The sequence below is a fragment of the Myxine glutinosa genome, chromosome 6 (assembly GCF_964187855.1).
Source record: "Myxine glutinosa chromosome 6, kmMyxGlut1.1, whole genome shotgun sequence".
Taxonomy (NCBI): domain Eukaryota; kingdom Metazoa; phylum Chordata; class Myxini; order Myxiniformes; family Myxinidae; genus Myxine; species Myxine glutinosa.
Window position 1 is genome coordinate 106,827,242 of NC_136266.1, and position 12,290 is coordinate 106,839,531.

The 12,290-nt window shown below is 41.8% G+C and overlaps 1 protein-coding gene across 1 annotated transcript in view; it reads right to left on the bottom strand.

The window, feature by feature from the left end:
* The window catches only part of LOC137430157 (syntaxin-1A), a 124,339-nt gene that overhangs the window by 46,810 nt on the left and 65,239 nt on the right, over positions 1-12,290 (bottom strand). Inside the window, exons 4-6 of the mRNA XM_068120786.2 lie at positions 6,416-6,490; positions 3,342-3,415; positions 1,862-1,970 (exon numbers count right to left, since the gene is read on the bottom strand). Coding sequence (XP_067976887.1) covers positions 1,862-1,970; positions 3,342-3,415; positions 6,416-6,490 — 258 coding nt within the window. The remainder of the gene's footprint in view (positions 1-1,861; positions 1,971-3,341; positions 3,416-6,415; positions 6,491-12,290) is intronic.

Genomic DNA, 12,290 nt, shown 5'->3' on the forward strand with positions numbered 1-12,290 from the left:
CATTGTTTGTCCAAGTCTGCCTCTATCTTGGCCTTCAACTCTGCTATTGGTGTTTCCCCCCTCTCTCAACTGTTCCTTTTGTCCTATTGCGTCCTGATCTGTTCAGTGTACTAGTACGAGTTCTTCCACGAGCCTCGACTATGTGTACAAAGAAAAAACTCTCTTACTCCTCTGCCCCTTTGAAAACCCCTCAAATTCCAATACTTCCTGTTATTTTCTCTATTTAACTCTCAATTTTCACGTTGGTTGTTATCTCCATATGCGGGTTTTAGGAGGTGGGAGGAAGTTCTCCCAGAACTCAAAATCTCCACCTCATTTTCGGTAAAGGATCATTATTCATGAACCAGATTGTGAAACTTCATTCTCATAGCTTTGTTCCAAGGGATCCTTTTAGAATCGTCACTGAACCTCTGACAGCCTCCACTGGTCACTTGTTTGTAGTGATATTCCCCGGAATGCTTTTTAAGTACTCAGTAAGGGTTTTCTTGATCATCCCTGTTGCTCCGAATATCACTGGTACAATTTCAGCTTTCTTCACTTTCCAAGACCTCATTTTTCAGATCCTGGTAATTTTCACCGAGTAAGGTGTGTGAGGTGCAGATGTATTTACTTTTAGTACACCTGTTATTCCTTAAACGTGCAATTCATATATGCGCTCCTTATCTGGGAGGGAAAGTTGCAAAAGAGCATTGACAGTTTATTAAAATAAAACAGTGTGATGCACTTCCATAAAGAAGCCACATAATTTATGTACTTCAGTGTATGGAATGAACAGCCAGAATAAGTTAACACTGATGGAGGGTTAACGCTTGAAACGTCAGCTTCCAATTGCTTCCCACGGCGGTTAGCATACCATACAAGCGATGTACAATACAATTCCATCCATTGTACTACCTTTCCGCCAATGACGTATACCAACACTATTCTAGCCATTACTACGACCAGAATATCTTTTTACAACGTAAATCTGTATGCGTGCACACAGACAATTATTGAAAGTAAGGAAATTTAAAGAAAAAGGGAGGAAGGAGAATAAGGAAGAAAGTGAAGAAAGGGAACATAGGAAGGGAAATATGGTACCACCTTTCGAGGCCATTTTTCCCCGCAGAGCAGGGGTTGGCCTTTTTCAGGCACCGTGGTCCCCTTTTTCAAGCAATGTTTTACAGCCGGATGCCCTTCCTGCCGCCAACCCTGTTAGTCGCCTCTTGCGACACACGGGGAATTACCAGTGAACTGGTACTCGATTTGCCGACCTCGGAAGGATGACAGGCTGAGTCAACCCCTCTGGTGTTAATTCAGCGATAGACCGGGATTCGGAACTCAGGATCCTAGGATCCCAAGCCAGCACCCTAACCGCTGAGCCAACACCAGGCGTAGGAAGGGAAATATAAGGAAGAGAAAAGGGGAGAATATTGAAGAGATGGGAGGAATGGGAGGAAGAGGAGTTGAGAGTAGCGGAATGTATAGGGCATACACGGGAACTGTCGGTTAGTTGAAATATACAAGGTGAATGATGTAAAAACTTTTTTGATTTTTAATATTTTTGGGGTGATGCCACAGCAGTATGTCATGCTCTTGCACCCTGAGCACTAGGGAGCACTCTTTATTTGTTTTTTTTAGATGGAGGGTGTGAAGTACTGCACAACTAATTTTCGACATGATGACCAGTTAATGGAACATGTGTTTTGTTTCTAAAATAAGACTCCATTGTGCCAAAGCCAACAACCGACAAGGGAAAGTGTTCACCGAAACATTTCAAGCTTCATTCCTGGACACGCCTAGGTTTCTGCATTCGGACCTTGATCAGCAAGACTTCTAAAGAGTGGGTATTTCATTTTGAATGCATGTAGTGAGGACATACTGATCTCCAGTTGCCGTTGAATGCGGTTCTTGCAACGTTCACGGTAGTCCGTCTGGGTAGAGTTGTACTCAGTCATCACTTCCACAAACTTCCGTGAAAGCGTCGAATGCTGTTGGTAGGTGACATATTGAAGCAGTTAGACCAACAACACCCTCAAACAATACCATGGCATTACAGTAACTCATCATCCCATTCTCATAGTGGCTATCAGCTATGAAACTCAAAACAACTAACTGAGTTCAAATACAAAACCACAAGAATCAAGAACAGACCGATGGCATTCCTTATCTGTACAATGAACAAATTATAGAGTTTGCTAAAGTTTGAACTTTGATGTTATGTGAATAGTTAAATTACTGCAAAATTGTTTTTTCTTGAGGGTTTTACTCTTGATACTTGATGGAATTTTTTACACTGCATTGGTGTTCTTTTTACTGTCATTTTATTTTTATTTTTTTTGTATACAGGATTGAGGCTCGTGAAAGGGCTAACATTTATCACACAAAAAATCAAACAGACACACAAAGTATATAATAAGGGGAGCGGTAGACAAGATGGGGAGAGAAGGGGAAGCACACAAACACAACATTTGAGAGCAGGGACATCGGGAGACCTGTGGGAGGGAGAGGGCTTGGGGGGAGGAAGCGTAGGAATGGGGGGTGGGGGGGGGGGGGGAAGTATAAAACACAAGGACACTGCAAGGACTTCCAGGAAAGAGGTTGGTGTTTCAAAAAAGTGGATCTGGGGTGAAATTAGCGGGGGTAGAAAAGATCAAGGTTTTGGATGGCAGAAGATAAGAGATGGTGATGAACAGCTGTTTTAAAAACCTGGAGGGAGGAGTGGGATTGAAGAGAGTGAGTGAGTTTGTTCCAGAGGCGGGAGAAAAGAGGAATGAAGGAGTGAAGGTGAGCAGAGTATCTTGATTTTGGCAGTTTAACCATAAGAGGGTTGCTGGCAGATCTTGTGCGACCTGTCGGAATATTTGGGGGACAGAGCCCAGAGAGAACTGGGGGAGCAATGCCAGAGAGGAGTCGGTAGAAGACAGAAAGACCACCAACCTGCCTGCGGTGAGTAAGTGAAAGGCCATCGGAGTTTCCTTTTGTATTCGTTTTTATTTATATTGTATTTTATATTTTATATTTTATTGCCATTTTATTGCATTATTATATTTTACTTGTTAAATTTATCGATTGTAAAACTTTACCTCAATTCGGCCTTTGGTCACAATGGAAGTTGAATATAAATAAACCTTTATTATTATTATTATTATTATTATTATTATTATAATAAATAAATACCATCCCATTGGTTCTGTATTTCTACATCTTGTCATAGTTACTTACACCTACCTGCTTTCGTAGTTCTTTTACGGTCTTATAAGGTTGCTGTTGTAGTTTCTATAATGCAATAAACCACTGTTGAGGAATTTGGCATTTGGTCCCGCTTTACTTTATAACCCAGTTACCAAAGCACCTCTCACCTGAGTTTTACGTATTCTCAGGTCCGCTGATGACCTATTCTCCGTCTCTTCCTTTTCAATGTCCTGTTCAATATCTGCACAGAGGAGTTTACATTTCAGTACAATCCAGAGAAGTTGCCCGTGAATGGTCAAAACCGCGATAGCTAAACCCATGATATTTAAGGACATTACTGTATAATATTATAACAAACGATACGTCATTATAAACCGCTATGACTATAAAGACATTGATGGTCCAAAACCAGATTTTGACGGAAATGCAATTACATTTACATTTCGAGGATGGAAAATTACAACTTGAACTATTATTGTTTCAGTCGATTCCACAACTTACTCTACTTGGCATAAAAATACCCACATTATCTTACTATAATTCACCAAATGTCCATCCATCCGTCCGTCCGTCCGTTCGTTCGAAGGTACCGCAAAAACGGCTGAACCGATCGCAACGATATTTTGGGTGGGTAATCCTGGGATCTCCTGGAGTAAAATAGGCTATATTGTTTTTCCAATTTCAGCTTTGGACTCGAGCATTTTCCGGTTTGGACTCCCGCATAACGTTATTTTCCCGGGTACCGCACAAACGGCTGCACCGATCGCTGCACGGCTGCACCGATCGGACTCGGTGACCTCGGACAAAGACCTTTTATAAGGACACGGGTTGAATCCCTGCTTGAGAGAATGCCAACCCCCTCCCCGCCATCACGGTCGTCTCTCCAACTCACAATCCCACGAGATATGCAGAAAGGACGACCCAAAACCAATTATCTTCTTTTTGATTCGTATATAAACATCATTAAAAGTAAATAATGACCTCGGCCAAAGTTCAAACGACGTGGGTTTAATCTCTACATGAGAGAATTCCACATAACTTATACAGCGCCCAAATAGCTAACAGATCGCTGTCTCCATCGGTCTTGCCAAGGCCGCAACACCTATCGGCTCAAAATCCGTTTAACTGTTGACTTGGTAGTTTTTACAATGAAGGAAACATTAACAATGTTGTTAAAAGTTTATTTTGTGATTAATTTGTGATTGGAGTTATGTTGTTTGGAATGAAAAAAGAGATATCGAGTTCAAGTGAATGATGACATGCCGTGATGGTTTCTACTTTCTAAACGTGAACTTCGCGGATCGCCATATGCAGATTCGCCACGGTCCCACGATCGATGTTTCTATATGTGAACGTACCCGTTTGTTTGCGAACGGTACGTTTTTCATGGAAGTCCTTCACGAACTTGTTGTCCATGTCTGAAGTGCGACTGAAGGTGCTACAGGAATGTGGAATTTATTGGTTTCATGCTTTAGCATTCGCCGTATCTGCATTGCCTGGTTGCTTCTGGCCTCCCACCCGCACGTAGCACGGGTATCTCACTAGTATAACATAATGTCCTCTTGCAAAAGTGTTGGTTTTATACCACTTAACCTCCCAATCGATGGTTCTAAAGTACAAATCCAAACCTTATGCATTCACTTCTTCAACAATTATGTACCTTTATGCTTCATGCTGAAAAACAATGGCCATAATGCCTTAGGTCCTATTTACGGGTCGATCTGGTAGTTCACAGGTTGTTTTGGAATGCCTGCCTATATAAGAGATCTTCTGTGAATTTGGGAGAATTTTTACTTCCGAGCTGTTAGAGGTTACGGTTTCACCCCTGTTTGTTTGTCTGTCTGTGAACAGGATATCTTAAAAAGTTATGGATGGGTTCAAACGAAACTTCGTGGGCAGGTTGTCTGTGTGACAAGGACGAATTGATTAGATTTTGGTTGAGGTTCGGATGCAGACCTGGCCTATCAGTGAGATACAAAACGTAAAATGTTCAGCCTGGCAAAGGTATGTGCTCTACTGAGTGCTGTTCTAGCTTCCTGTGCAATGGTGTCTTGGCAGATTTTGCTTATTTTGTCACCCACATAGTTGGTTTATACACAGCCTAGTAAACCTAGTAAACTGTTTACAGCCTAGTAAACCCTGCAGACTATCCCAATTGTTACCAGAAGGTGATACAGACCACACAACAAAGAAATGGCCTGTGATGCATATCCGTAGAGTCAACACTCTACTTTCTGTTTGGTCTTGTTATGGTAGGGCAAAATCGGAAAGGAGGAAGGGCAGGCGGCAGTGGATCATGGCAGTTTCCTTTTCTGTGACTGCAGAGCTGAAGGTTTGATCGATTCTTGTTTAAAAATAAAACACAGGGTTTCTCCTGCCTGGGTTATTAAAAAAAAAAAACTGGTTTGTGATTGAATTTTAACTTGACTCCAAAATAATCCTCGTTTTAAAAAATTAGAGCTTCAGAATAACGAGGAAAAATTAATTAGCCCATCCCCTGCATAGCAGGAGACGGAGTATTGGAATCACTTCTGTGTGTCTGTCTGTCTGTGTCTGTCTGTGTGTGTCTGTCCGGGCCATAGCTTTTTTACCATTTGAGCTATTGTCATCAAATGTTTTACCAAACCTTTATTATGATAATACGGAGAAGGAAAATTAAGTTTTGTCAAAAGGGTCAAAGGTCAGCATCACATAAAATCATCAATTTTCATTCAATTGACCTGAAATTTCAATTTACCATTTGAGTTTTGTCATAAATTTTTCAACAAAGTTTTATTATGATAATATGGAGAAGGCAAATTAATAATTTGGTCAAAAGGTCAAAACTTCAAAGGTCAGGATTACATAAAATCATCAAATTCCATCTGATTAACCTGAAATTTTAAGAATTTGCATATTGGGTCACTGAGTTGGTTCACCAATTAAAAGCAACAAGCCGATTGCTTTTTTAGATCAAAAGGTCAAAGGTCAAGGTTGCGTAAAATCACCAATTTTCACCCGATTGACCTGAAATTTAAAGAATTTGCATATCGGGTCACTGAATTGGTTCACCCATCAAAAGCTGGAAGCTGATTATTTTTTTATATCTAAAGCTCAAAGTTCAAGGCTGCTTAAAATCATCAATTTTCCTTTTGTATTTTTTTAAAAACTGTTTTCGTTATTTTGAGCATATAGAAGAAGACGAAAACAAATGGACGTGGACGGGCTTTGCATTTTCACATGCTTTCTAGTTTGGACTTACTTTTCAACTTGGAACGTACACGGTTCGCAGTCTTCTTGATATCAGCCATGAGGTCCTCCAGTTCCTGCTTCATCTCTGTGGTAGATTCAAAAGAAATTGTTGGAGTGATACAGTGTAGAACGTTTGAGAGTTGTGACATTTTGTTTGTGACCTAGCTCAATGCAAAACCAAAAGTACTTTGTGAAAAACATTCTTAAAAATTCCAACGATGATGCTAACTGAAACACTCATCTAATCTTATATCAATTATTAATTTGCATAAAATAAAGTTTGCCTCCAAATTTAGATATATTCATCTATATATATCTGGTAGATGGCCATCTAGCCTAGTCATTACCCAAACCTAGAAGTAAACAGCAACATCGGCCTCTAACTGGGCCACAAAAAAGTTTCTGAGCATTGAAACCTGACGAGGGAAATGTTGATAAACACAGAAAGACGTTTGGCTGTTTGACTCATTATTCTTGGTCACATCCTCAAATTACTCGTGCAAACAAAAGTTGAGCTGCAAGAAGAATGATGAAACCAATTGATGAAAGAGCAACCTCACAAAGACACTAATATGTGTTGCACATCAGAAGAGACATAGAAAACTGACACAGAAAAAGGATGGGGAGGAAGGCGAGGACATAACTGCCTCCGACGGATACACTAAAACCGAATAGAACTGCTTGGTAGAGGTTAAAGATTTCATATCGATGCAAAAATTATATAGCCTGTTCACCACTCATGACAATATATTTCCTGCTGACTAAACTAAACTACCTCATATGTGCACTCTTTCTCGTGAGCCTTTATTGGTTTTATTCATTAACTATTTTTAATGTTACCTCAGCCACCGAAGTTGGATGGAGGTTATGTTTTCACCCCTGTCTGTTTGTTGCTTGCAAAAATCGAATATTTTTCAAGTACTGTATATTGGTTGGTCTTCTGCGTTAGTCTGTCTGTTTGTCTGTATGTCAATCGCCTGCAGGTCACAATTTTAAACTGATCTTCACAAAACTTGACAAAATGGTAGAGTTGGTCATAAGCAAGGAGCCTCTTGATTTTGACGTCAAAAGGTCAACATAGGCCAAAGGTCAACAACTCTGTCAAATTTCTTAAAATCCTCAATTTTTCATCTGAATGAATTGAAATTTGAAGAGGATTTACACATCAGGTCTGCAAACTTAACCACCAAATATTTTTGAAGTCAACATCGGCCAAAACGTTAACATAGCCCAAAATATCTAAAATTGACATTTTAAAAATCTGAATGGCTTGAAATTTGAACAGGATTTGCATATCAGACCACTGAATACAACCACCAATTATTTTTGACGTTAACATAGGCCAAAACGTCAATATTGGCCAAAGGTCAACAACAACAACAACAACAACATGCATTTTAGGGCCATTTTCCCTGCTAGAGCGGGGGTTAGCCTTGCGGGCCCCATGACAATCTTCTCCATTTTGCCCTATTTTCTGCATCTCCCCTTGTTAACCCCCTTGCTCGCATTTCTTCTTCCACCATCTTTAGCCAAGTCTTTTTCGGTCTTCCCCGTCCTCTACTTCGTTCTCCATTCATTTCCATCACTCTTCTCAACCAGTCACTTTCATCCTTCCTCAACACATGACCAAACCATCTCAACCTGTTTCTCTTCACAGCATCCATCACAGGCTCTATTCCCATCATCTTTCGCAATTCATCATTTGTCTTCCTCTGGCCAAAGGTCAACAACAGGTGTAATTTCAAAAATCCTCAATTTTCATTCCAATCGACTTGTAATTTAAAGAGGATTTGTATATCCGGCCACTGAGTTTAACCACCAATTATTTTTGAGGTCAACATAGGTCAAAAGGTCAACATATGCCAAAGGTCAACATAGGCCAAAGGTCAACAACTTAGGTGTGATTTCTAAAATCCTCAATTTTCATCCGATTTATTTGAAATGTGAACAGGATTTGCCTATTAAGTCACTCAATTCAACCCCCAATTATTTTTGAGATCGAAAGGTCAACATAGACAAAATTTCTAAAATTGTCAATTTTCATCCGATTGACTTGAAAGTTGAAGAGGATTTGCATGTCAGCTCACTGAATTCAACCACCAATTATTTTTGGGTCAACGTAGGCCAAAAGCCCAACATAGGACAAAGGTCAACAACTTTGGTGTAGTTTCTAAAATCCTCCATTTTCATGTGATTGATTTGAAATTTGAACAGGATTTGCATATTTGGTCATTGAATTCAACTACCAATTATTTTTGAGGTCAATTTCTTTTTACGGATTTTGCAAGTATTGTGCTCTGCACAACATCTTTCTTGTTTGTTTGTCTGTCTGTCTATTTGTTTATGAACAGGACATCACAAAAATGTGTGGACGGATCCAAACAAAATTTAGTGGAGAGGTTGGGTATGTGACACGGACAAAATGATTGTATTTTGGTGAAGATATGGATCTGGATCCGAGAATTTTTTCATTTTTACAAGTGATTCATCACCATTGAGAGATAGGGCAAAAAATAATATATAGCATGATATCTCAAAAAGTTGGGGACAGATTCAGACGAAACTTGGTGGACACGTTGGGTATGTGACAAGGACGAAATGATTCAATTTTGGTGAAGATTTGAATCTGGATCAGATAATTTTTTGAAGTGATTCTTCACCATTGGGTGATAGGGGTAATACCGATATGTAGCATGGTATCTCAAAAAGTTTTGGAAGGATTCGGACGAACCTTGGTGGACAGGTTGGGTGTGTGACAAGGACGCATCAATTCGATTTTGGCGAAGATCCGAAGATGGATCTGGGTACTAGAATTAAAAAACATTTAAGTGATTCTTCACCATTGAGTGCATAGGGCAAAAACGGTATGTAGCCTGATATTTCAAAAAGTTGTGATGATTTATGACAAAACTTGGTGGATGATTTGGGTAAGTGACAAGAACAAGCCGATTAGATTTTGGTTCAGGTCTGGATCCAAATCCGACCTAACAGTGGGATACAAAACGTGAACTGTTCAGCGTGGCGGAGGTAATTTTTTTTTTTTTTTTTTTTTTTTTGTATACAAGATCGAGGCTCGTGAAAGAGCGAACATTAATCACACAGAAAGACAAACAGACACATAAAACAAATAACATCGGGAGCGGTAGACAAGATGGGGAGAGAGGGGGAAGGACACAAACACAACATTTGAGAGCAGGGACCGAGAGACATGGAGACATCGAGAGATCTGTGGGAGGGAGAGGGCTTTGGGGGGGAGGCATGTGAAGGGGGGGAGGCATGTGAAGGGGGGGAGGCATGTGAAGGGGGGGGGGGGGGGTGGGAGAGGTATAAACATATGGACACTGCCAGGATTTCCAGGAAATAAGTTGGAATTTCAAACAAGGTGGATCTGGGGTGAATTAGTGGGGGTAGAAAAGATCAAGGTTATGGATGGGGGAAGATAAGAGATGGTGGTGAACAGCTGTTTTAAAGACCTGGAGGGAGGAGAGGGATTGAAGGGAGTGTGGGAGTTTGTTCCACAGGCGGGAGAAAAGAGGAATGAAAGAGTGAAGGTGAGCAGAGAGCCGAGATTTCGGCAGTTTAACCATCAGAGGGTTGCTGGCAGATCTTGTGCGACCTGTAGGAATATTTGGGGGACAGAGCACAGAGAGAGCTGGGGGAGCAAGGCCGGAGAGGAGTCGGTAGAAGACAGAAAGACCACCTACCTGCCTGCGGTGAGTGAGTGAAAGGCCCTCAGAGATAGCTTCATCGCGGGAGATTCCAATGATTTTGAAAGCTTTGGATTCAACAGCGTGAAGCCGAGCCAGGTGTGAGGCAGGAGCACCAGCCCATAGGGGAGAACAGTATTCCATTGAGCTGCGGATGAAAGCCTTATAAGTGGTGAGGAGCTCAGGTGTGCCGAGGAAGGACTTCGCACGACGGAGGATGCCCAGTCGGCGACTGGCTTTGGAGGCCAGCTTGGAAATGTGGTTTTCCCAAGAAAGATCATGGCAGATAGTGAGACCCAAAAGCTTGAGTGACAGAACTTCTTGGAGAGGATTGTTGAGAAAGTAGATGGGAGGGTTGTCCAGTCGATCTTTTCGGAGAGACATAGTAAGAGAGTGAGATTTGGCAGGATTGAAAGACATGTTCCACTTGTTTGACCAGTCTGTGATTTTGTCCAGGTCTTCAGAGAGTGAGGAGGCTGCAGACTGCCGATCTGAGGGAAGAGGAATGGAGCGGCAGAGAGTGGAGTCATCAGCAAAGAGATAGAGAGGATTTTCCAGAGAGTCAGAGAGATCATTGATAAAGACCAGAAAAAGCACAGGGCCCAGCACACTTCCTTGGGGAACTCCAGCCTGAACAGGAAGGGGAGATGAGAGAAATCCATTCAGGGCCACACGTTGACTACGACCAGAGAGGAAGTCCGCAAGCCATGCATGGAGATTTCCATGGATACCATAGGAGGAGAGTTTGGTGAGCAGAGCTGGGTGCCAGACCGTATCAAAGGCCCTTGATATGTCAAGGGAGACAGCTCTGATTTCCTGTTTGGCATTGAGGACCTCCATCCATTGTTGAGACAGCAGAAGCAGCATGTCCAGAGTAGAGTGACCTGGTCTGAAACCAAATTGATGATCAGAGATCAAGCCATTGGAGAAGAGGAAAGATTTCATATCCGAAGCAATGATGGATTCCATGACTTTGCTGATAATTGGGAGCAGGCTGATTGGTCTGTAGTTGCAAGGATCTGTTTTTGCACCTTTTTTGTGTAAAGCGGTAATGTTAGCTGATTTCCAGGATGCTGGCAGATGACCTTGAGCAAAAGATAGGGTGAAAAGAACAGAGAGAGGGTGAGATAGAGCGGCAGAGCAGGATTTTAAGACCCGTGGGCTGATGCCGTCTGGTCCAGTTGCAGAATCAGAGTCGAGGTTTGACAAAAACTCCTCCACCTTGTCAGGAGAGAAGGACACAGAGTCCAGGAGCAGTTGGGTTCGACTGGGAAAGGTGGGAACAGAGAGAGATGGGTTTGGGACTAAGGATTTCGAGGCGAACACAGAGTTGAGGCATTCGGCTTTGTCACGTGCGATGTCAACTGTGTGGCCATTTGAGGTAAGGGAGGGGATGGAGGGGGAACAAACACCAGAAACGGATTTGACCAGACGCCACCAGGATTTGGAGGAAGGAGACAGGTTTGAGAGTTCATTCTTGAGTGAGGAGAGATAGTGCTTCCTGGCACTCCTGAGGGTAGACACACACTTGTTCCGAGCTTGGTGGAAGGAACTGAGATTTCCTTCAGTTGGATTAGCCTTCCAAGAGGCAAAGGCAAGTTGTTTCAGGGCAACTGCCTCACCACAAGATTCAGTGTACCATGCACGGGAGGAAGGGTAAGACAATTGAAGGCGAGATGGGATAAATCTGTGCATGAGAGAGATCAGTTTGCTTTGGAAGAATTCCTTTGAAAAAGAAGAAGAAGAAGAAGAAGAAGAAGAAGAGTAACGTTCTAATTACGTCTATCCACTTTTGGTGGATATGTTTTCACCCCTGTCTGTCTGTCTGTTTGTTTGTTTGTCTGTCTGTGAACAAGCTATCTCAAAAAGTTGTGGACGGTTTTGGACGACATTTGGCAGAGAGGTACTGTATGTAAGTAGGATGAAATGATTAGATTTTGGTGAATATCTGGATTCGGATCCGGCTTGTATAATTACTCCCGCCAGGGAGTAATGCATTCGATCGTGTCCGTGTGTGTGTGTGTTCGTGTGTTTGTGAACAAGATATCTGGAAAAGTTCTGAACGGATTTGGATGAAGGTTGGTGGGATGATTGCCCTTGGGATAAGGAAGAATTGCTTAGTTTTTGGTGAAGCTCAGGATATTATTCCGGATCCGGGAATTTTTTGAAGGATTGTTT